This window comes from Engraulis encrasicolus, chromosome 14 (assembly GCF_034702125.1).
Source record: "Engraulis encrasicolus isolate BLACKSEA-1 chromosome 14, IST_EnEncr_1.0, whole genome shotgun sequence".
NCBI classification, from domain to species: Eukaryota; Metazoa; Chordata; class Actinopteri; order Clupeiformes; family Engraulidae; genus Engraulis; species Engraulis encrasicolus.
Window position 1 is genome coordinate 12,116,200 of NC_085870.1, and position 26,641 is coordinate 12,142,840.

The following is a 26,641-nucleotide window of genomic DNA, read 5'->3' on the forward strand; positions in this document are numbered from 1 at the left end:
ATGGAACCGACTACCAGATACTTCAGGACTAGGGTCATCACTTTAAATCTTGTGAAGACTCATCTCTTTGGTGACCGTTTATCTTCAGAAAAAAAAACTAACCCTGCTCATTTGCACAAACCCTGTTTGGCCTGTATGCATAATATCTCCTCATATATTGTATGCTGCTAATGATTATGACTTCTTTCTCTGAAAATTGTCTAATGCTTTGTAAGTAAAAAGTGCTGTATTGTTCCAATGAATATTTCTGTGGTGTCATTGCCTGAAACCACACAGTCATAGAGAGATCTGTAATGCCATGTAATGGCAGGGAAGCCGTGGCCTAATAGAGGTGGCATTAAAATCAGAGGGTCACCCTTATACCCCTCCCTATACCATCCAATCAATGGCCTAAAGTGCTCTTGAGTAAGGCACCTAAGCCTGGATTGCTCCAGGGACTGTAACCAATATCCTGCAAATAACTGTAAGTCCCTTAGGGGAAAAAAGCGTCAGCTAAATGTAATGTAATGTAATGTAATGCATGGTAATATACTGGGGTCCTAGTCCCAGTCCGAGACCTACCCTCGTAAGATCCGATCTCCAGCAGGGTCCCACTCTGTTCCAGCTTCAGGAAGTCATCCACAGACAGGAAGTTGTAATCGACTCCAGGGACCTCTCCGTCTCGAGGGGCGCGGGTAGTACCTGCAAGAGGCAGAGAAGAAGAAACAAAGAAGTAAACAAAAAAGGTCACCCAAAGAGGTCAAACTGAGGACAAGGTCATTTACTGTCTCGCGGACATGATGAGGGCAATGGCAGTTATGCCTTAATCTTGTGTCCTGTATACCCTGAGGAAGATCTGTTGACCAAAAACTTGGACATTACTGTAAAATCCTAAAAGGATCCAAGTGTGCAGACGTTTTCTGAAATTCACAGTTTGTTTCATGTCTGGTACCTTTTTTCACAAGTGTGGTGTAACCTCTTTTAAGTTTGCAATCATCTACCAAAAACCAGCAAGTTAAACTATTGTGAACTCTATGTTAACAGGACAAAAGAGCACTGTACAGTACATCACTATAGAGTCTATAGATATGTAGCGAGGATGAGAAAGCGAGCAAAAGCAAATAAACAAGAATTAAGTGCAATAATAAGAAATATTTCATTCCAAGGAAAATGTGCAATCTTGAACGATGTCCCTGACAATACGCCCAAAATTGTGTTACACATCTTCATTCAGTTAAGTGACAAATGAAAGCAATTTCGCTCTGTGGTTGTGGACAGTAAGCCAAATGAAATACGCCAAAGTACCCCTTTTATGGATGAAGGTTAATGGTATTTCTCTGGTAGTGATGAAAGATGTGATATTTGGCGAGGTTTGTGGACCGCGGCATCACATAACATTGGCTGCCGAATGATGCCTCTGGCAATAGACTAAAAAAGCCTCTTGAATATCTTATTCAGTGAGTGACAAGTCATTTTTGGCCGGTGTGCTACTGTGATGGGAGTTCATCTTAAAACTCTCTTCACTGGGTGGCACCGCTCTCTTTAGTGATAATGAATCTTAATGACCTGTTGGTAGTAGTGTGCCTTCTACAAGCCCAGTTCACCATGGACATGTTGGTATTACAGTATACAGAACTGTTTTTGAGTTACAGGCAAATCCATATGATAGGCTTTGTAGTGAAGCAACCCTGGGAACTTTGGGGTCCATTGTTGTATACAGTCTATTGTCTGTTTGTGAGCAACAGAGAGTGCTGGTTAGCAAATGGAAAAATGCTCAAGTTGAGTCAAGCTAATAACCACCACCTCCACACCCTCTACAACCCAGCTCACAGTGAATATTTTAGTGTTACAGTATCAAAATCGCTTTTGCTACTGGCAAAACAGACAACTTCAGAGAGAGAGAGAGAGAGAGAGAGAGAGAGAGAGAGAGAGAGAGAGAGAGAGAGAGAGAGAGAGAGAGAGAGAGAGAGAGAGAGAGAGAGAGAGAGAGCTGGCTAGCACACACAGAGATAAACACACAAGTTGATTTAAGTCAAGCTAACCATCATCACCACAGACAGATACTGTAACTACAGTCCATGGTCACTCTTGTGTGGTGCTGCTGTGGTCATAACATCCCACAAGCCTTCAACAGTTACCACACCAAAAGCCATTCACACAGCTCTCGTCTCTTCAAGTAGTACCATTCACAAATAGCATGCACACACACACAGAGACACAGACACACACAAACACACACACACCAGAGTAGCACCTAGCAAAAACCTGGCAGACGTGCAGCAGCCAGCCAGCCAGCTAGGCAGGCAGTTAGGCAGGCAGGCAGGCAGGGGAGTGTGGGGGTGGCGGGCGGCATAACCGAGCGGGCTGGCATAACACTTGGCATGCCTGGTAGTGTTAATGGCTGCCGAGTTCCGACAGGTTGCTGCCAGGGCGTCAGGCAGGCAGCTCGTTGCTGGGCATGTAATGTAACTAAGTGAGGGAGTCAGTCGACGAGGATGATGATGGTAGGTGACTGCTCTGATATTAATAGATTTGGGGAGAAGGGGGGCCCCTGTGGGACGAGCAGCCCAGCTGATTGGCAGCATGTTAATGCTTGGTGTGGTGTGGTGTGCTGTGGTGTGCAGGGTAGTGCAGTCTGGGTGGGCTGGGCCCATTATCATGCCCAATGCACACCTTTAGCAGATTAAAGTAACCTGGGGGATCAAACGCCTACGCATGCTGTCTTGCCCTCCCACTACAGTAAGGGCCTGTGCTGTACACACATGCACACGTATGCACACAGACACGCACAAGAATACACAAGACCACGCACACACATGCAAGAAAGCGTGCAAAGGAACGCACACATATATTCATACACACGTGCACACACATCCACATGAGCATAAGCACAACAGACCCACACGCACACACAGACCTCCCCCTTTCCCCACGTGCAATAAACAACAGGCATGCCATACTGGTATGATGGTGGTGGCATTGTAACATTATACGCGTCTCTATCAAGGCCCTTTACGGTTGTAACTACATATAAATCACAAAATTAGTAGATCGAAAAACAAATTTCCAACATGGTATGCTAGGGAACTGCTGTGTAGCTAATTACAAAAAAAGATCCATTACGCCTGCTACTGTAATATTGGTATAAAATTTCCTTTTCAAGGCAAAAAATGGGAAAGACTTTTGTACCCGACAACTTCTGCGACACCTCTGATGAAAAAGTGTCAAGTACAAAAATTCTTTACCTTTTTTGGCCTTGAAAGCAAAACAGTTTACATGTCGAGTAGTTCATTAGAAAGGTTATTCCTGTTACAGAAAGTGCCGGCACCCACTCTCTGCTATGGCATTTCTTATGATTAGTGTTACAATACAAAACATAAAACTTCAGCCCAGAGGAGGAGAGAGAGAGAGAGAGAGAGTCGCCATTTGAGCTGTGATGCCCAAAATGTGTTGTTCTCTTTCACCTTGGAAAAGATGGCCTGTAAGGACTGCTTTTGCGATAAGACTTGAAACAGACGGCATCCGTTTGATAAGCTAAATGCCGTCGCCATCAGGACCCACTCAAACAGGAAGACGAAGGGCTTCTCACACAACGGCGAGAGTGACATTCCAAATGACTCTTACAGTACTTCTCTTCTCTGCCGATGATGACTATCTTTCAATTTCAGATACGAATCAAACAGAGCTTATCTTGGCCACCTTGTTTCCATCTAGATGAGGTGCGGCAGAACTCTGCATCTACCGGTATGCGTACGTACAGGCCCATCTGTACGGTAACTTTCCCCATCACCAGAGGCGATTCTAGGATCAGATGGGGCCCCAAGCAAAAAATGCAAAAGAATGACATTTGAACCAAATCGTCACTACTGTGGTAAAGTGTGGGCTGTTGATCACTATCTAGGGCCTTGGGGGCCCCAAGCGTCTGCCTGCCTTGCCTGGTGGCAAGATGCGCCTCTGCCCATCACTGCGCTGCACCTCCACTTTCTAAACGTTCTCTTATCTTTTGCCACTGTACTCCTCTGACTCACACTGGCATAATCACTTCGTGTACTGTAAGTACTGGCATCACTCAGAGGCCAGCTGGAGGAGGTTCACACATACTGTACAGCACACACAGAGACAAACCGTTATGATTATGCTATGGCTGGCTGGTCAGTTCAAATGTCTGAGGTCCAAGTGTATTAAAACATTCGGCTACAGGCAGATTAAAACTGTACAGTAAGCTCCCCCCAACCACACTAGTGATGCATTTGGCTTGTGGCGTTGTCTAGACAGGCTGCCCACCAAATTGGAGCCTGTCCGGATGGTGGTGCCGGCCCACCCAGTGGCCGTTGCTTGGGCTCCCTACGGTTTCCTCTCTCCACTCGGCACACAACACAAAGCCTCCTTGCTCCATGTCTCCATGGAGGACCAGCACCACCACCACCACCACCACCACCACCACATGGCTCCGCTAGTCACACAAGGGGAGGACCGGCGATGAAGAATCTACGATAAAAATAGAAGCCCCCCCTGGACGAATACTGTAGATGCTTTTTGGCAGCCGTTTCAGTGACAGTGAAAAATAAATCATAGATGCGAGGAGGAGATAACTCACACTTGCGCGTCCTCCGTGGTTTTGCGAGAGAGAGAGACAGAGAGAGTGAGAGAGAGAGAGAGAGAGAGAGAGAGAGAGAGAGAGAGAGAGAGAGAGAGAGAGAGAGAGAGAGAGAGAGAGAGAGAGAGAGAGAGAGAGGAGAAAGGAGAGAGGAGAGAGAGAGAGAGAAGAGAAGAGAAGTGAACTCTCGGATGCAATATTCTCTACCCCCCCTTGTGTGCCCTGGCTGAGGAGATGAGCTCCAATCATCTGCGGCCTGATTTATCCATGCTACTCCCGCACAGCAGCACAGCGGCACGAGGGGAGATGCCGCCCCGTGGCTTTAGATCAAAATGTTTACACTCGGGTTATTGCTCCAGCTGCGGTGGGGTCCCTCTATCCTGCAGCAGAATGACCTCATGGAGAAAGACCAGGTTTTTCCTTCTGAGGAAATTGAAAAGATGCAATCTATTAAACTCAAGTCATGAGGAAATGCCTTTCTCTGAACTGATCGAATAAGGTGATTACTTTGGAAGATAAACAACCGTATACTATACAGTAGCTTTCGGGGCTGATGAAGCCACTGTTTTTGCACACGAACGACTAAGAAAAAAACAATCAATGTAGCGTTCTGCTTTTCTGACTGTTTCTGTCGGGCAGGTGTTGTGAGTGTCAGATAATGGCAGCACATGATGACACCACCGACTTAAGGCCTGTTGAGATCTGCATCTTCTCCCTGCTTCTTCTTCTTTCTTCTCATGGTAATAGAGCTCATCTTTCTCCCAGAGACACAGCGATCAATGTTAAACAAACACACAAGAATAAGATTATTCCTCTACTGCTCCTTGGGCTCAAAGAGCGAGAGGGAGAGGGAGAGTAAAGAGGGAGCGAGAGAGCGCATTGGCTGACCTCGAGGGCCGAGGGCCAGTCCACACACTTGCCAAGTTCACCAATCAGCTCTCCAAAACAAGAAGCTCTGCTGGCACTGTAGAAGCCAAAAGGAAATGAGTGATCTCATCTGACCCAACTAGCTGCAGCATACACTTGCACAGTGGTTCTCAATTTTTATCCATCATTTCAGAGGTTCTGAATGCTTCCACGCCCCCCCAAGCAACTCGTGCAGACTGATTTTACGATCGCTGTGCAGAATCAAAGGAAAGGACTGGTGAGATTAAACAAAGAGGGACTGCAGTCGGATGCAGATGTGTGTTCAGTTCCTAATCAAATTCATGACAATTAATAATATAATGTTGGTCAGGGCTTTAAACTTATTGACTTATTGGCGAAATAATTTCCTTGGGGAAAAAAAACCCCAAAATCAGATGTCACACGCCCCCCCTGAGATGCCTCCGCGCCCCCCCAGGGGGGCTTACGCCCGACTAGTAGGGCTTTCAGGCCGACCAGAACGGAGCTGGAGTCGGTGCCCGAACCAGCTACGTTCAGCACTCAAGTGTTTATCTGCGAACCGCCCGTGTTCATACCGAGCTATGAACTTTTCCCGCACGTGACTGCGTTACCCGGATGAACCTGCTGACGAGCACGCTGTCGTCACAGTTCGCGGAGAAAAACCTAGTATTTACTACAGCTTCCCGTCAGGTTGAATGAACTTCATTCATTACACACAGTAGTTAATATCAAGTGCACTGAGAGTTTCCTTCTTGCCAAAATCTCTAAATTGTGGTCAGCTCAGGGACCAAGTCTTGGATAACAATACCAACAGATAACAATATCTGACTGAATCCTGGTTCACAATCAGTTACAACCAATACTGCTGTACTGTTCGGCAACACTACTACAGAATACTGCACTGTATCGACAAATCCAGAGCACTCTTCGTCCTCATTTAAACTACAGGGGTTATGCTTAAGGCTAAGGTTAAGATTTAGGTTAAGGGTAACTATAACAAGACCACCGAACGCTACATTCACAAACAGAGGTTAGGCTGAAGGCCGGAGACCACTTTTGAAGGTAGCTGTTGTGTTCAAAAGTGTTTCCCACGTGATCTAGGATCATGACCCTGGTAAGCGGGTGATGGACAATTTGGAGGCACAATATCTGAACATCACAGTTAAATTAATGAATTTATTTAGTCTATTTTGATGTAAAAACATGCATAGTAACAGTAATGATACATAAAAACTAATAAAATAGACAGGGATATACTCAATAACGCCCTGAGATTCATTTCCATTGTGGTCTTTCATTGCCGGTGCCAATGTCTCTATGGTTCCTATGCTCCTATTGTGCTCTCTCATTGCCGTTCCTATGTCTCTGCTGTGCCCCTGAGCATAACTCTTCCTTATGTATATTCCTAGGACGGTCAAAAAGATGAGGCGCACACAAGGCTTGCAGGTTCAAAAAGTGTATTGTGGCCGACAAATATTTTCCGTTGACTTCTTTTGTTAATTTGTCGGCCACAATACACTTTTTGAACCTGCAAGCCTTGTGTGCGCCTCATCTTTTTGACCATCCTAGTATCACTATTTTTGGTGAGCAGTCGCACCAAGCAACAAGCGATCCTAAGTTAAGGCGCAGACGCCAACTTTCTTTGTTTCCTTATGTATATTCCTAAAATACAGGACTTTGACCTTCCTTGGATGCACAACACATTTGGGTCATTTCACGTGAAATCAGACGCTTTGGGACCCGACCGATCCGGATTTCAATCATACTTGGTGTGCCTTTTTAGTAGCAAGGCAGCACCCCAGAACTGCATTGGTTTGAATCTGACACTAATATTAAGGGAGAAACAGACTAGGAAAGGTTCACATTTTAGGGTAGGACACTATACATTCAGCCTTGAATATATCAGTCAGTGTTAATCACAAAAAGATGCCTGTGGTATTGTTTGAAAGCTCTTTTCTGGCTCTACATATTACACAATCAGCTTGGAATACAACAACTCTCAGAATATGAATTATGATAAATTGAAAAATTAAAAATTTAATATCTAAAAAAACTATATTTTAAAATGGCCAGTTCCTTGTCCAGACGTAGCCGGATATGTCATTAGCAACACCTCAAATGCTGGTGTTCGGTTCTTTATTCATTTCAGAGAGAATTTGACTCACAAATATGGCATCATACAGACCACTTACTAATAATATGGTAATACCATAGTAGCATCACATGACAAAACAAAAACAAAACAAAAATGGTCAGTTTCCATGGTCCCAGGTTTCAGAAACTAAGGCAGATGTCCATTTATACACACCAAATGATGATATGTGAATGTTTGAATATTCCTTCTCTGTGTACCTGTGTCATCTTCCCCTTTACCGTACTTTAAAGAGATAATCAATGGCTACACTCTCATTTTGTACTCTACCAGTGCATTTGAAGCAGCAGCTGTGTCTTTTGTAGATAATGTATAAGTACGTCCCGTTGCAGTTAGGTTCCACTACCAGAAGCACATCTTGATCTGGTCTGAAGGGAAAAGTGAAGGATGGAGATGGTCCATGAGGATGCAGGAAGTTCAGTTTCACCTCTCCAGTGCTCAGCATACATGCATCAACACATGCTAGCCACCAGTTGCCATCATATACAGCTACAACATAACCTTTGATGCTTGAAAATGTAACACATTTCTTTACTGAGCTCACTCTTTCAACTCCTTCTCTGAATGCGGAAAATGGCCTAATGTCCATTGACAATGGGCAGAAGCTGTGTAGTTTTTGAGTACCTGGAATAGTTCTTGAGGATTCAGATTCAAACCTCTTCAACAGGTTCTCAGCTTCATGATGGTTTGCATCTCTCTCAAGAACATCCATTGCCAGTTTGCCACAACAGAGATGTACATCATGGAGCTGAGAACCTGTTGAAAAGGTTTGAATCTGCAAGAACTATTCCAGGTACTCAAAAACTACACAGCTTCTGCCCATTGACAATGGGCACAGTGGAAGTTAGGCCATTTTCAGCATTCAGAGAAGGCAGAGTTGAAAGAGTGAGCTCAGTAAAGGAATGTGTTACATTGTCAAGCATCAAAGGGTATATTGTAGCTGTATATGATAGCAACTGGTGGCTAGCATGTGTTGAGGAATGTATGCCGAGCACTGGAGAGGTGAAACTGAACTTCCTGCATCCTCATGGACCATCTCCATCCTTCACTTTTCCCTTCAGACCAGATAGACTTTTCATGGATCATCAGGATGTGCTTCTGGTAGTGGAACCTGTAACTGCAACGGGACGTATACATTATCTACAAAAGACACAGCTGCTGCTTCAAATGCACTGGTAGAGTACAAAATGAGAGTGTAGCCATTGATTATCTCTTTAAAGTACGGTAAAGGGAAGATGACACAGGTACACAGAGAAGGAATGTTCAAACATTCACATATCATCATTTGTTGTGTATAAATGAACATCTGCCTTAGTTTCTGAAACCTGGGACCATGGAAACTGACCATTTTTGTTTTGTTTTTGTTTTGTCATGTGATGCTACTATGGTATTACCATATTATTAGTAAGTGGTCTGTATGATGCCATATTTATGAGTCAAATTCTCTCTGAAATGAATAAAGAACCGAACACCAGCATTTGAGGTGTTGCTAATGACATTGCCGGCTACGTTTGGACAAGGAACTGGCCATTTTAAAATATAGTTTTTTTAGATATTCAATTTTTAATTTTTCAATTTATCATAATTCATATTCTGAGAGTTGTTGTATTCCAAGCTGATTGTGTAATATGTAGAGCCAGAAAAGAGCTTTCAAATAACACCACAGGCATCTTTTTGTGACTAACACTGACTGATATATTCAAGGCTGAATGTATGTGTCCTACCCTCACATGTGAACCTTTCCTAGTCTGTTTCTCCCTTAATATTAGTGTCAGATTCAAACCAATGCAGTTCTGCGGTGCTGCCTTGCTACTAAAAAGGCTCACCAAGTATGATTGAAATCCGGGTCGGTCGTGTCCCAAAGTGTCTGATTTCACGTGAAATGACCCATTTTAAGTAAATCTGCCAGGATGTTACAGGCATGATATTGACATGGCATTACTTTGCTTTTGCATGCCAATCCTCCCATTGTTCTTCACTATGCTACTCCCAGTCAAACAAGTCAAATTCTCCATCTTCAGAGGATCTGATCAAAATCACACAGACAATGTGTTTTGAATAAGGCTGCAGCCATGACCGCAAAGGTCTGGCGTAAGCATTATTCAAATATCTTCCAAATGTAAGACAGAACAGACAAATACCAACCATTGCAAAATATTTCAACAAGATTTGTGAGTATTATTTGTGTCATCCACAAGCAGCAATAAACAAATGGTCTCTGTTCTTAAGACTTATATTGGTTGTCCAACAGGCTCATTACTTGGGTTGAGTCAGTAAAAAATGACATTCGAAATGAAAAATCAAAATATCCAAGTCTTACATTAAAGATACCCATCTAATATAATAATCCGAGGAGCCTCTGAGCCCCCCAGAAAACACATGTGACCTACAAATGAAGGCTTTCCTTGCAAAACGACATATCCACCATTTTTTCCTTTTGCATTTTATTATTGGAAATCACTGTTCAGAAGTCCAATCATCTCTGAGTGAATTCCTGCCAATCAAATATTTTTTAAGAACATACTTTTTAAACCTATATAAAATGCATTCTGCAATGCAATGCAATGGAATGCCCAATACAAAAATACCAATTTCCCAAAATGTTCCAAAATGGATATACGTTATTTTGCTTCAAAAGCTCTTTGAATGCACCCAGTGACCCTCAGCCTCCTTAGCTGACCTCCCCTGGGAGATGGCCCAGTGGTCAATTGACCTACAAGCACGATCCAACCAGCAGGAAGCTTAGCTTGCATCAACACGCATCAAGACACATCAGGTTTCATACGACACTTATGGGAAAGAGCGAACACCGTCACTCTCCCTCCTGTTAGTGCCCTGTCAGCAGTGATTACAACATTATGGATCATACTTTCCATTTCAGCGGCTACCCTCCACAGTACATGAAGACATTCAACACACATACTGTACACACCACTCGCCTCCTGATCTCTCTTCCTCACTCTCTCCCTCTTTCTTTCTCTCTCTCTCTCTCTCTCACACACACACACACACACACACGCACACACAGTCACACGCACACACAGTCACACGCACACACAGTCACACACACACACAGTCACACACACACACAGTCACACACACACACACACACACACACACACACACACACACACGCACACACAGTCACACGCACACACAGTCACACGCACACACAGTCACACGCACACACAGTCACACACACACACACACACACACACACACACACACACACACACACACACACACACACACACACACACACACACACACACACACACACACACACACACACACACACACACACACACACACACACACACACACACACACACACAAGTACTGTATGCACAAGTATGTATGCACATGCATACATTCACACGCACACCTGTGCTAATATCAGATGGAACATAAATGGTTACATGCCAACGACAACCGTGAGCAGCCAGCTACTACACATCCACTACACATTCGCGCTATACATCTGTCTGTATAAATAGAACTGAACTGCCTCACAATCGCGTGGTGGTGGGAGAGACATTCAGTTCCGTTGCCACGGACAACACAGAAGGGATGGATGGACTCCCTCACTCACTCACTCACTCACTCTCTCTCTCGCTCGTTCGCTCCCTCCGCTAGCACACTCACAGCGGTGCCTCTTCTGACAGCGAGCGAGGGTCTCTCGCCTCTCCCGACTTCACACCATTTTCTATTCAGCGAGCGTGCGTGCACGGCACAGGGGGAAGGATGGCGGAAGCACAGCCGCAGCAATGCCGGCCCTGATGGAGAATCACCAGTCGCCAGACAGACAGACAGACACATAAAGACAGACAGACAGACAGACCGAGAGATAGACTGGCCGACGGACAGACAGACAGGGAGGCAGGCAGGTAGGCAGACAGGCTGACGGACAGACACAGCAGGGACTAAAAAACAAAACAAAACAAAACAAAAGGTGGGAGCTAGAGGTAATGAACGAGTGAGCTAGCAAACAAACAAAGAAGTGGAAGAATAAATAAAGACTGCTTAAGGTGTGATTGAACACTGGCCCATAAACGGCCTGAAGGGACATCTGACAGGAGTGGCAAGGAAAAAAACTAATTTGCAGGTGCAGATTGCTGGCTCTTGGTGCAGTCCATCCACAGCTGCAATACACAGTAACAAACAGTAGAAGACCAATTTGTGGACATTTTACCATGGCCTTGCCAAGGCTTAGTGTGTAGTGTCCGTATGTGTGTCTATGTGTTTGTTCTATATGCGTGCGTGCGTGTGTGCGAGTGTGCTTGTGCGTGCGTATTCGTATGCGTGTATGTGTGTGGACAAAGGTTGCTGATCCGTTACATCCATCCAAGACAATTGTTTACACTGTAATTAACTTCTGCTGTCTGATGCGGGCCCCAATTTCCCCGCCACCCCCTCCTCCACCCCCCACCACTCCTATCCAGTGCAGGGTACGGCAGCAGCAGTGGCGGCAGTGGGTGCCAGATCCTTCGAAGACGCGAGGCAATTATCGCGAGCAGCTGTCAGAGTGCTCAGGCAGCCGAGTGGTAATTACCCCGACGCTACGACATCAGACTGTGAACTTAATAAAGTGCACGGCCTGCCTCGCGGCGATTCAAAAAAGCCGGGCCCTCCTGTGGGACCGTGTGGAGACCGTATAGATGACTCCATTTTCAGTCTGCTTGGTGCGAGAAAAAAAAGAGGTCCCTGTTCAGATTTAGTAACTAGAAAGGGAGGGGATGGCAGGAGCGGCACATTCGCAGACATTTTTTTGTGTTTAAACATACAGTAGCTAACAGTGAAATATATATATGCAAACGCATGAGGGAAACTCTGTATCCTGGAGCGAACTCATTTCTCCTCGCTGCACCTAGAGCAGTGGAGTGGAGTGTGTTCACGCGTGAGATTGCAGGGTCTAGGGTCTACGATTCCCTGCAATACTCAGTGACCACATTCACCCGTCTTCCTGTTAGGCTCTGGTGAACCACTTCCACTGGGCAGGCAACCCGCATACAGTAAGTATATGAGAGCTTGGCCCACCCATTCAACTCAGAAAAACCCTAATGACAACTATCGGACTTACTCCGACTATTGGATGTCAGTTTCCAGGCCGCACACACCATCGTCAACTACCAGGTTCTCAGTGTGGGTGGGTGTGCTGGGTTGAAGGGGTTGGGAGTCATGGGAAGAGCTGGAGTGGATATTGGGGTCAAAAGGGTAGGCCAATGTGCGTGCGTAGGTTGAAACACATATGGAGCTGGTACAATGAAAGGAAATGGCGATGTCTGTCCAAAACGTTTTGTTGTTTAGATGGAAATGTAACTGTATTGTTTGGATAGTACAAACCCCAACTCCGGTGAAGTTGGGACGTTTGGTAAACAGTGAATAAAATCAAAATGCTATCATTTTCAAAACATTCAATTCATTCATTAGATGGAGAATAGTGAAAAGACAACATATTACGTGTTAAAACCAAGAAGAAATATTGTTTTGGGGGACATATGTACTCATTTCTAATTTGATAAATGCAACACATCTCAAATAAGTTGGGACGGGGACAATAAATGGCAGCAAATGTCGAGGAAGACTAAAAACAAAACAAAAGACAACACTTGACAGTTAAATACATTAACCGATGAGATGATTTTATATAAAAAACAGTGTTAATTCCTATTTTATTCACTGTTTACCAAACGTCCCAACTTCACCGGAGTTGGGGTTTGTAAGTTGGCTTCTATACAACCAAACATTAAGATAATCCACAGGGGAAAGTCAATGGAAAGCTTTGGATGGACGAGGACGCATAACAGAATCAGATTATACAGCAAATATAAAATCCACTCTGTGGTGATTAAGAGTAACTGGTCTATTAAGTGACTTTCAGTACTGCAGTCAATTTCTTGGTTCATGCTGCCAAGGCTGAGAGATGCCACCGAAGACCTTTCTCTTTGTGGTTTATAATGCAGTGGTGATTCTGGGTGTGTTTTAATGATTAACCGTTTCTTACTTTTTTTTAGTTTATATTTATTTTGTGTTGTGATTTGTCTTGCCGTTATGGATTGTGTGGCTGGTCGGGTGGCATTCAATTTCGCCTTTGGTAATTAATAAAGCCTCTGTCGCCCGCACGCACGCACTATCACCTATAGGTCAATTTCTCTATGGGGTCATTCCATGTGAAATCAGACACAAAACAGACTAAGAAAGTCTTAAATAGGTGGGATTACACCATGCATTCATCCTTTATTATCAGTGTCAATTTAGGTCATATTAAAGAGGTTTTGGCCCACAGATTTTCTTAGCCTGTTTCTCCCTTAATATTGGCATAAGATTCATGCAAATTAAGTTCTCTGGGGTTCTGGTTTGTCACTAAAAAGGCTTACCAAGTTTCATTAAAATCCATGACAGTCAGGCCCCAAAGTGCATGATTTCACATGGAATGACCTTAAGGTAAGGTTGGAATGGAAGACTGACGTATCCCCTGTCCTGAAATGGTTCCTCCCAGGGGTAAACAAGCAAAAACCTAATCACCTAATGGGGGTTTTACCCCCCACCGCCTCCTCCCATCCCCCATTACCCACTAAATCTACTCCCTTCTAATACATACAGTAAAAATGTTGAACCACACATGCATGCACACACGCACACACACACACCTCGGCACCTCCCTCTGTCCTGTACACATAAATCAGTATGCATGTGAGCAATGACATACCTGCATGCACCCCCACAAACCATCCTGACACTTAATCAAAGCCGCAGGTGTCTGAAGCAAACAGCGGGGGGAGGGCGGCCCACACTGTAAACAAGCAACACTATTGACCCTCGGCTACCTCGAGTGTTGTTGTTGTCTCTCTCTCTCTCTCTCTCTCTCTCTCTCTCTCTCTCTCTCTCTCTCTCTCTCTCTCTCTCTCTCTCTCTCTCTCTCTCTCTCTCTCTCTCTTAAGCCAAGCATTGCAGCCTGTGGTGTGAATAGCACCACAGAGCAGCAAGGGTAATACTAGTTCTTGTTTGCATTTTACATATCTCTCTCTCTCTCTCTCTCTCTCTCTCTCTCTCTCTCTCTCTCTCTCTCTCATGATAGAAGCCATCTTTCTCCTCTCTCTACTTCTCTCATCCTTTGAATCTGTCCCTCTTTTGCCACTGTCTGTTTTGGACACACACACACACACACACACACACACACACACACACACACACACGCACACACACACACACACACACACACACACACACACACACACACACACACACACACACGCACACACACGCACACACACGCACGCACACACACACGCACGCACACACACACACGCACGCCATCTCTCTTCCTCCCTCCCTGGGAAAGAGCAGCGGGAGCATCACAGTGAATCAGTGTCAGCGGCCCAAGTCCAGCCCTGCTGCCGCCACCGTCACCACTGAGGCCTGAGAGCTAAGAGCACCGAGGGCAGGGAGTGCATGTCTATGTCTATGTCTATGTCTATGTCTATGCCTGCTGCTGATGCTGCCAATGATGTTGAACTCACAACACATTCATACGGCCCAGCCACGGCACAGCCTCCACCATCAGCTGTGCAGCCAGCTAGCAGCAGAGACAGGACGTCAGCTGCGAGTCTTCGCCCGAGCTCAGTACAGCCATGCTCGCAGGCATACAGTACGATACGATATACGATATGATAGTATCACGACAGCACTACTACGTACTCACTCACTACTGTGGTGGATACATGGAAAACTATTCATTGTGTGTTCCTACTCTCTCGTGGATAATGTTTTAGTTTCATCTTATTTGCTTGTCTGCTGATATTTATGTTATAACTATGCTCTCACACAGATAGACAGCAGCCTCTTTCGCAAATAGCAGTCTGGGCTATGGTGGTTGACGCTGGGGAAACTAGCAATTGCATTCATGACATGTGTTAGTAACTTAACAACACAGTCATGCTCACAGGCATACTCACTCACACAGCTAGTATACCTGTACATAGTAGCTTCCACACACAGCAGCCTGCACTACTGTAGTTGGTAATGGGAGAACTAGCCATTGAATACATTAGGCTACGTCACAAGTGAGTTCTGAACTCAGAACAGTCATGTTCACAGACATACTTGCTCACACAGCTAGACTACAAGGTAGCGACCACACACATCTGTCTGGACTGCTGTGGTTGGCACTGCAGCTATTGCATTCATAACACCACAGATGTGTTGCTTGACTTCTAGACAAAATGTAGATCCTATATTATCCTTATAATTGAACTCCTTTCTTACAGAATATAGGGTTAATGCTAGCCTGGGGCTTGAATCCTGTTCATCGGAAATGGGGCAGTCAGTGAAACAAAACTTTAAAGGGGTATGCCACTATTTTGAGGCTTAATACAATTAAAATCGTTGGCCAGGGTTTATAAAGGTGGTTAAGTGTCTTATTTTTCATGTAAGCCGTTGTCTTGCTTTAAGACAAGTTAAAAGAGGGAGCATGTCGCTAAGCTAGTGAAAGTCAATGGATCCGTGTAGCATGCTACACTTTACCACCTTTATAAACCCCAGCCAACGATTTTAATTGTATTAAGCCCCAAAATAGTGGCATACCCCTTTAAAATACATTATTCATTGGGGCTCTGGGGAAGAGTATCCAAATAAAAGTGCTCCCACAAATCTTTGTTTACTTAAAAAGAAACGGCTGTTTGTACATCCAAAGTAAACACAACAAGTAGGTTTGGATCCCTTCCCAATTGCCTTATCTGCAGCAACAACAAGGCATTTCTCAGCCGGATATTTCAGCTCGGTCAGTCACAGAATGCATGGATGGTGCTCCTCAGATAAAAGCTAAATGCTCCGTCCTCCTCCCTGTCTCAGAAAAGGTAATCACCACCAAGCCAGTGCTTCTCCTGAGTCGATGGCTGGCTGGCTGGCAGGCAGGCTGGCTAGGCTGGCGAGGCTGGCAGAGGTCTGTGTTTCGTAGGGGGGGCAGTGTTTTATCTCCAGCCCTGCATCACATGCCCTGCCAAGGCCCTCTCCGACCCCGCTCAGCACAGGACTTTATCTAGTTAGTGGTGGTGGGACCCAGAGGAGAAATAATACAACGCACAGACACTTACATGCACGCACACACACGTGTACACCCACACCCACACACACACTTACACGCACACACACACACACACACACACGCACACACTCACACACACGCACGCACGCACGCACGCACGCACGCACGCACGCACGCACGCACGCACGCACGCACGCACGCACGCACGCACGCACGCACACACGCACACACACACACACACACACACACACACACACACACACACACACACACGTACACCCACACACACCCTTACACAGTTTTACAACCCTCCGAGTGATTGTCCTTCTCTGAACCGCAGAGAAGCGTTTACTCATATCTGACGTTACGCAAGATGCTAAGGAAGGACAGAGAGTGTTGTCTTCTGTATCTGCCGTCTGGAAACACTTGGCTCTTCCACTGTGAAGGCGTTCGTTGTGCTACAATGTTGTGAAAATGTTGTGCTGCAGTACACGGTTGTGTGTGTACTGTGTGCCCATATCGGTGTGCCTGTGCGTAATCTACTGTATGTATGAGAGAGGCACAGTCAGTGAGAGGGTATGTGGGTGTGTTTGCGTAGTGTTTGTACATATGCATGCATCAATTCATGAATAATGTGTAGTGTGCGCACACATGCATATGCATACACACACATGTGCGGGTCACTAACAAAGACGGGCACTCAACTCTGCATCAAGCTACTGAGAAGCTGCTAGCATGTATAGAGACATCCGTCTGGGTCTCTTATCTACACGTTAACAGTTTCAACTCCCCAAAAACTCATATTTTTAGAACCTGTCACAGTGGTGACCTACATGCCATGTGAACGGGATCAAAATACGTTATTTGATACAAAAAATATGGATTTTTAAAAATGTCCACATACGAGTAACTAAGGCCCAAGTTACTGAGCGGGTTAGGCCCAGGAAGGGCTTGGCAGGCCACAGCAGAGCGGCTCATGTTTAATGAATGTGATACAGACCCCTGAGGACTATTTTAAGGCCCCGAGCTCTTCCACTGCCTCGAATTGACACAGATTTTATTTTTATAAACATTTGTGACGCATCCGTAAGCTTGGCGAAATTGAAAAAAGTTCACAAGCCGTAAATCTAAAATAAACAAGCGAGAAACGGTCCCCGCTACGACATAGAACTGGTGTGTGCGTGTGTGTGCGTCTCCAAGTGTGCATGCGTGTATTTCTGTCAAATCTGGTTTATTCCTGGCAGAGGACGAAAATACATTCTGTACGATTGAAGTAACAATCATGCAAATGAACACAAAAGTGACTAAGCTACGCCATCAAATCCAACAAAGGTACACTCCAACACACGAATACAGTGTGGATGGGCGGGTGGGGCATGGAAGGAGGTGTGCAAGAATAAGATAGAAAATAGCACACTGTTTTCCAAAATACATCAAAAAGCCAACAAGGCGTCGCACATCAGCACGTGGCCATCTCCCAATATAGATCGGGCTGCTGGGGTGTGCGGAAAACAAGTCTTATTTCCTGTTCCTGTTATAAGGGTTTCCGCAGCACACAAGCACCCCATTTCCTGTCTCATCCCCACTGAGAGAACAACGCAGTGATTAGAAGAGGAAAAGTATGCACATCCCACCTCACGGACGCCAGGTGCAGGACAAAGGCGTACATCAAGAGAGAGAGTAGAAGTTTGCACACTGCAACTCCGACTGAAGATTTATTTAAGACATACGTTTTAAACCAACAGGACCTTCATCAGGCATGTGTCCTTCCTAACTAAACATTCAGTCATAGTTGAAGTGTGCAGACTTCTACTCTATTTGAGAACAACAGAGTGAACCAGCCAACCAGTCAGCTAGTCAGCCGTCTAAATGTCTCGGGGTGACCCACATTCTACCCTCCTTGTAAGGGGTGCAAGCCAGATCTGCCTCCTTAGCCCAACTTTCCTTTGCTGTGATGGAAACGTAAGTGGTCGTTTTCATAGTGGGTCATAACGTTATGGCCGCAAAAGTGTTGACTTTTTAACATCAGCCAGCTGGTGTAATCTGAGTAAGTTTACAGTAATACGTTGGAAAAAAGGTACAGTGCTCTCTCAGGGTTCTGTTCAAGGCAAACAGCTACACCTGAAATTACAATTTTAACATTTTGAAGCTGTTATAAATATTTAATACACTGAAGCAAAGCCAAATGTAGCCCATTGCTCCATTCTTTATTTCATGTATCAAAGAGGAGAAATCTAAGAGCTTGATTACAATCGCACTGTCACACTGACATGCTCAACAGTGATCAAGATAACCCTGATAATCTTCAACCGATCAATCAAGGTTGCCAGCCATAGCCTCAAGCTAACTGACAATTTATCCAAATCAGTTCTGTTCAAACAAGCATATGGTCACCTATTGATCAAGGTCTCACCCAACATGCTAGGTCACCAGGTCCGCTCAGAGCAATATTAATCCTGTCTCTTTGACAAAAAGAACTAGAATTTAACCTGCAATAATGAACCGTGTAATTTGATTCCTCTGCGAAACCAAAAATGCCAAATCTGATTTAACACGACAACTCCATCAGCAGAAAAAAAAACCAGGCACTAACACCTTCTGAGCCACTAGTCCCTTTAGGACGCAGGAAAGGTTGTGTAGTACGGCAGATGGAAGAAGCTAAACAATGCATGAACTGAAGGGCTTTTCTGGGTACTATACCAAAACATGACATCTAGCAAACAGTGACATCTACAACATCTAAAAAAAACAGTATACTTCCATAGCAAATGTTTCAAACGGCTCATGTCGTGCCACATACCAGAGCATAGGCCTACAGTAGCCTACCATACTTGGACTGTAAACTGCTATGTGTGCCCGTAGCGTACTGTGTTTAAGGGCACATACCCAGAACGCCACGAGTATTTAAAGTGGTAGTTCGCTATTTTAGACATTAAGCCCTGTTTGTGTGACTTCTGGGGTGAAGTAGAGATGTTCTCATCACAATTTTGACATTTGGTGCTGAACGGAGCATTTGGGTATTCAAGACTGCAGCCCCCCCACCTTTACATTGACTCCAATGAAGCACTCAAGCAATCGATCATAAAATGGCATTAAACTTTCGTTTGCAGAGACATGAAACTCACCGAGTGGTCAGAGGTGGGCAGCGATATGTTGGCTCGAAAATCACCGCGAAATACGCTTCCAGAGAAGATATATTCATTATTGTCCGTCTTCATTGATTGTATTGGTTTGACTAGTATTACTCCGCGCGACCTGAAATGGGGGTGCGTTTGTTTACGTTACTATCTATGGTTTGTATGCAAGCTGTAGTTTTTGTAGCCAGTCCCGCTCAAAGATAGCCGTTCTACCTCGCTCCTTGATGTCTACATAAACAACACACTATCGCTACCTACTGGCTGGATGTCTACTGCTATTCAACGGCGTCTGGGGAAAAATAGGTCCGCCAAATGCTAAACAACAGTTAGAAGGCATATTTCGCTGCAATTGTCGGGTCAATTTATCGCTGTCTGCCACTGACCACACGGTGAGTTCCATGTCTTCTCAAACAAAAGTTTAATGCCATTTTATAATCGATTGCTTGAGTGCTCTGTTGGAGTCAATGTAAAGGTGGGGGGGCTGCAGTCTTGGATACCCAAATGCTCCGTTCAGCACCAAATGTCAAAATTGTGATGAGAACATCTCTACTTCACCCCAGAAGTCACACAAACAGGGCTTAATGTCTAAAATAGCGAACTACCACTTTAAATGAAGATAACGGAAGCCTCTGGCAGGCACTCAAGAAAAGGAAAAGGACTGCACTGAGCCCCAGGTAATAGCAGCGAGACCAGAGGCGCATGGTGGCTAATGGCCAGAGCCGGGACGTGTCAGTAAAGGCAGCGGGATGTAGATAAGCCGGGCTGACAGGCGGAGACGAAAGGGCACGCGCCTGACCGAGACACCGGGGCCAGTGTGCCTCCTCCTCGTGCCCTATCAGCTCCGTGCCACGCCGCCAGGGTTGCCAAATGTGGCTGATGATTTCCAGCCCCCAAAAAATGCTCAAAACCCGCCTAGAAGCACAAAATACCGCCAAATTCTATGGATTTCTATCGCAAAAATTGGGCGGGTTTTTCTGCTAAATGCCATTTTTATCCGCACACGGCCATCCTAAGCAGCCCAATTGGGCGGGAAACCGCCCAATCTGGCAACACTGCCTCCTCGTGCCCTATCAGCTCCGTGCCACGCCGTGGTCTGACACCTACTCAATCCAGAACACTCATTTAGCATGCCGCTGATGGGACCCCTGGCGCTAGCACTGCTAGCATCACACGTATAACAACAACACTCAGACCTGAGCTACATTCACAATGAGAACCAACCACACACCGCAAGCTTTACAGAAGCGTCTGACTCAGCAGCGGGTGCAATGAGTTACTGTGTTTAATCAATGAGGGATAAGGTGAATGTGTGTTAGCATAAAGTGTGAAAGATCATGAGGTTACTTGCGGTAATAGCGAAAGGCAGAAATGAGCAATAACAATAGGCTGTAGGCTGTTACATATTAATGTTTTCATTCTTTCTGTATGCAGAGAGATGGAGGTGAGGTCTTTGTCTGCTAATGGGTGATACAGCAAAAAAGAATGTTCTCCATACATTTTTCGACCAGGCTGCCTGGAAATATGACTCCTTTCCCCCTCCCCACCTCACAGAGGTTTTCTGCTTTTTTAAAATCAATCGTTCTTCCCTGTGCCTCCCTGAAACAAATGAGACTCTCTCTAAAAAAACGCACCAACGTGTGCCCTTAGTCTCAGTTAATGCAACACAATCCAGACACACAGACCGAGCTCACTCCCTGAATATTGCGGCATTTGCTTGCAATAAAGGATGGAGGTAGCCTGCAACTAAGCAGACGTGTTGCTTTGCCTGGTATAAATTCCATCAGGGCGTAAGAAAGGAAGCACAATGAATAAAAAAATGTGTGTGGGGGGGTGTGTGCACGTGAGCAGGTTTGGAAGAATCCTGCCATAAGCTACAGCATCATCAATATCACCTTACAGAGCACGAGCAAGAGGAGTTACAATGCCATTACTCAGTGAGAGTCACGATATGTTTCTGCTGATGTCTCACAAATCAAATGGTAATCTATCTTTGGGCATGTTCAATAAGCCCATAGGACTTATATCTACATTCTGATGTGAGCATAAATATAGTTAGAGCAGCAAACTTGTGCCTTTTCTTTGTCTTTCCTTTGTGTGAGCAGAAACAAGACACAAAGACTGTCGCAGACAGCGTCACTTGTAAAGGAACTGTTACATTTTACAGTAAACTCACTTTTTCAAATGGAATATGAAGGGAAACAAGGTCAGAGTTGTACAAAAGCCGATTATGTATTACATGAGTGAAAATTGGGGCTATTGGCTTTTGTCGATTGTTTAGCAAGTACTAATTGATGAGTTACAAATGTCAATACAGTTCCGAGACATGCTCATGCAGCTGGCGTCCCTCATTAGCTTCAACAGGGGCCAATTTGGGGAGCGGTGGCTAAGTGGGCTAAGGCATCTTACACTGGGGCTCCTGGTTCAATTCTGACCCAAGGTAGTTTCCTAATCCTTCCCTGTCTCTCTGATCAAGCCCGTCCCACTCGTTTCCTTTTTTGCCTCTATCTCAAATGAAAGGACAAAAATTAAAGCCCATGAAATACATGGATGAGAAAAAAGTGTCCAAATTTAGTCATGGCTCATTATCATATCAATTTTAATAGTAGACAACAGTATAAATGTACAACATTGCCAAGTACATGCAAGCACAACATCAAACATGAAGGCGTTCAGCCAACTAAAAGGCAAACACGATGGAAAAAAATACAGAAAACGTAACGCAACCCCTCGACTAGCCCAAGCCATGTTGGCAAAGGGGAAACCGCACCACTGGATTCCAGTCTATCTGGCATGCCACATTAATCACCCATAATCCAAGCAGGACAACATTTTGCCAAGAAAAAAAAAGCATTTTGCCACCTGGCTGTCGCACCAAGTTTGTAGATGAAGCTTTGCTTTGGCAAACCTCCCATGGAGAGGACATTCTCACAAGGCAGGATCATTCAAATGCCTCATAGTAGTGCGTAGAATTACAACCAACCAAATCATTGATTCCACTGACGTACTGTATGTGGCAGTGTTCATTTTTCTATTGGCACCTGATTTGTATGGACTATAGGGTCATTTCACGTGAAATCAGACGCTTTGGGACCCGACCGATCCGGATTTCAATCATACTTGGTGTGCCTTTTTAGTAGCAAGGTAGCACCCCAGAACTGCATTGGTTTGAATCTGACACTAATATTAAGGGAGAAGGGTCATTCCATGTCAATTCACACGCCTTCCCCACATGACCCTCTCCGATTTACCCGATATCTCACATACAGGTACCTTTTGATGTCAATTGAAAGAATACCAAGTATTAGCACCCTACGTCTAACAGTTGCAGAGATGAAGCCCTCCAAAGTTGGGGTGCCATGCCCACCTTTCAAGCCTGTGAATTGCATACAAAATTTACAAGCAGATTTTGACACCTCTGGTTTTAGTTTGAAGGAAGATACAGGCCTAAAAATCACCATGACCCCTCAATATGACCCTGTCTACCAGATGATGTACTTACGAATAACATGCCTTGATTATTTTTGGCTATATTAAGCCTTAAAAACTGAATTTGTGAAAAGCGTGATGAAGAGTCTTGCCATTTTGGGGTTCCATGTTTTTGAAACTATGTATGCTTTGAGAGTTATAATTGATTTTCCATCATATTTGGGAACTGTACAGTGTATTTCAAAAACAGTAGGGCACTCTGCCTTTTAATGATGGAATAGGAGGGACTCAAAAACAGCTTTTGGACTAAATGTCCTTACGGTACCCTCTACTTCAGGCCTCAAATTAACCATGTGGGCACTTGATGAGTGGAACGCCCTTTTAACCCCATGTACAGTAGCACTGTATCAAACATTCAAGCTTGGAAAAACTTTGTTTTTCAAAGTTCTTCATATTAATCTTGGCCTTCAAAGTATATGTTTGTGTCTATGTCTTATCACAGTGTCCGTTTTGTCTGCTGCCATCTGCTGGTCAAAAAAACGCAACAACAGTGTAATGTAAGAAAACAAAAGGGGCTGGAACATCTTGCCCATAATTTACCAATAAAGTAGCCTAGAAATCTAGACGCCCCTAGGGGTTGAGCTCGCTAGGCTACCAATAAAGCACTTTAATTCTACAGAATATTGCTATATATTAATTATGATTTTAACGAGCATTATGCAGAATGCTCAATTATGATTATATTTCTGACAGGACACCCCCACCCCCATGTCTGGTAGAAATGTAGTGCAGGGTGAGGCCATCTTGGGACTGGCATCATGATTGAGCATTAAGCAGTCACACTTAGGAAATTATTTAAACTATTACTATTCATCATGCTTGTTAAAATCAGAATTAGTACATAGCAATATACTGTATAACAATTACAGTGCTTTATTGGTAAATTATAGGCAAGATTTTCCAGCCCCTTTTGTTTTCTTATATTACGCTGTTGTTACTTTTTTAGACCAGCAGATGGCAGTAGACAAAACAGACATTGTGATAAGACATGGACACAAACATATACTTTGAAGGCCAAGATTAATATGAAGAACTTTGAAAAACAAAGTTTTTCCAAGCTTGAATGTTTGATACAGTGCTACTGTACATTGGGTTAAAAGGGCGTTCCACTCATCAAGTGCCCACATGGTTAATTTGAGGCCTGAAGTAGAGGGTACCGTAAGGTCATTTTGTCCCAAAGCTGTTTTTGAGTCCCTCCTATTTTATCTTTTAAAGTCTGAGCGCCCTACATTTTTCGGAATACACTGTACAGTTCCCAAATATGATGGAAAATCAATTATAACTCCCAAAGCATACATAGTTTCCAAGATATGGAGCCCCAAAATGGCAAGACTCTTCAACACGCGTTTCACAAATTCAGTTTTTAAGGCTTAATATAGTCAAAAATAATCATGTCATGCCATTTGTAAGTACATAATCTGGTAGACAGGGTCATATTGAGGGGCCATGGTGATTTTTAGGCCTGTATCTTCCTTCAAACTAAAACCAGAGGTGTCTAAATCTGCTTGTAAATTTTGTATGCAATTCACAGGCTTGAAAAGTGGGCATGGCACCCCAACTTTGGAGGGCTTGATCTCCGCAACCGTTGGACGTAGGGTGCTAATACTTGGTATTCTTTCAATTGACATCAAAAGGTACCTGTATGTGAGATATTGGGTAAATCGGAGAGGGTCACCTGGGGAGATTCTAGGGAATCATGTGAATTGACATGGAATGACCCCGAAACAGACTAGGAAAGGTTCACATTTTAGGGTAGGACACTATACATTCAGCCTTGAATATATCAGTCAGTGTTAGTCACAAAAAGATGCCTGTGGTATTGTTTGAAAGCTCTTTTCTGGCTCTACATATTACACAATCAGCTTGGAATACAACAACTCTCAGAATATGAATTATGATAAATTGAAAAATTAAAAATTGAATATCTAAAAAAACTATATTTTGAAATGGCCAGTTCCTTGTCCAAACGTAGCCGGCAATGTCATTAGCAACACCTCAAATGCTGGTGTTCGGTTCTTTATTCATTTCAGAGAGAATTTGACTCACAAATATGGCATCATACAGACCACTTACTAATAATATGGTAATACCATAGTAGCATCACATGACAAAACAAAAACAAAACAAAAATGGTCAGTTTCCATGGTCCCAGGTTTCAGAAACTAAGGCAGATGTCCATTTATACACACCAAATGATGATATGTGAATGTTTGAACATTCCTTCTCTGTGTACCTGTGTCATCTTCCCTTTACCGTACTTTAAAGAGATAATCAATGGCTACACTCTCATTTTGTACTCTACCAGTGCATTTGAAGCAGCAGCTGTGTCTTTTGTAGATAATGTAGAAGTACGTCCCGTTGCAGTTAGGTTCCACTACCAGAAGCACATCCTGATGATCCATAACAAGTCTATCTGGTCTGAAGGGAAAAGTGAAGGATGGAGATGGTCCATGAGGATGCAGGAAGTTCAGTTTCACCTCTCCAGTGCTCAGCATACATTCCTCAACACATGCTAGCCACCAGTTGCCATCATATAGGCCTACAGCTACAACATACCCTTTGATGCTTGAAAATGTAACACATTCCTTTACTGAGCTCACTCTTTCAACTCCTTCTCTGAATGCGGAAAATGGCCTAATGTCCATTGACAATGGGCAGAAGCTGTGTAGTTTTTGAGTACCTGGAATAGTTCTTGCAGATCCAAACCTCTTCAACAGGTTCTCAGCTTCATGATGGTGCATCTCTCTCAAGAACATCCATTGCCAGTTTGCCACAACAGAGATGTACCATCATGAAGCCGAGAACCTGTTGAAAAGGTTGGAATCTGCAAGAACTATTCCAGGTACTCAAAAACTACACAGCTTCTGCCCATTGTCAATGGACAGAGTGGAAGTTAGGCCATTTTCAGCATTCAGAGAAGGCAGAGTTGAAAGAGTGAGCTCAGTAAAGGAATGTGTTACATTTTCAAGCATAGTTTTGTTTTTGTTTTGTCATGTGATGCTACTATGGTATTACCATATTATTAGTAAGTGGTCTGTATGATGCCATATTTGTGAGTCAAATTCTCTCTGAAATGAATAAAGAACCGAACACCAGCATTTGAGGTGTTGCTAATGACATTGCCGGCTACGTTTGGACAAGGAACTGGCCATTTTAAAATATAGTTTTTTTAGATATTGAATTTTTAATTTTTCAATTTATCATAATTCATATTCTGAGAGTTGTTGTATTCCAAGCTGATTGTGTAATATGTAGAGCCAGAAAAGAGCTTTCAAATAACACCACAGGCATCTTTTTGTGACTAACACTGACTGATATATTCAAGGCTGAATGTATAGTGTCCTACCCTCACATGTGAACCT

General features: G+C 44.1%; 1 protein-coding gene across 9 annotated transcripts in view; it reads right to left on the minus strand.

Moving 5' to 3' along the window:
* magi1b (membrane associated guanylate kinase, WW and PDZ domain containing 1b) overlaps positions 1–26,641 on the minus strand; it is a 226,068-nt gene that overhangs the window by 72,732 nt on the left and 126,695 nt on the right. For all 9 annotated transcript variants that reach the window (XM_063214939.1, XM_063214942.1, XM_063214940.1 and 6 more), the window contains exon 3: positions 562–681. In XM_063214939.1, the coding sequence (XP_063071009.1) occupies positions 562–681 (120 nt within the window). The remainder of the gene's footprint in view (positions 1–561; positions 682–26,641) is intronic.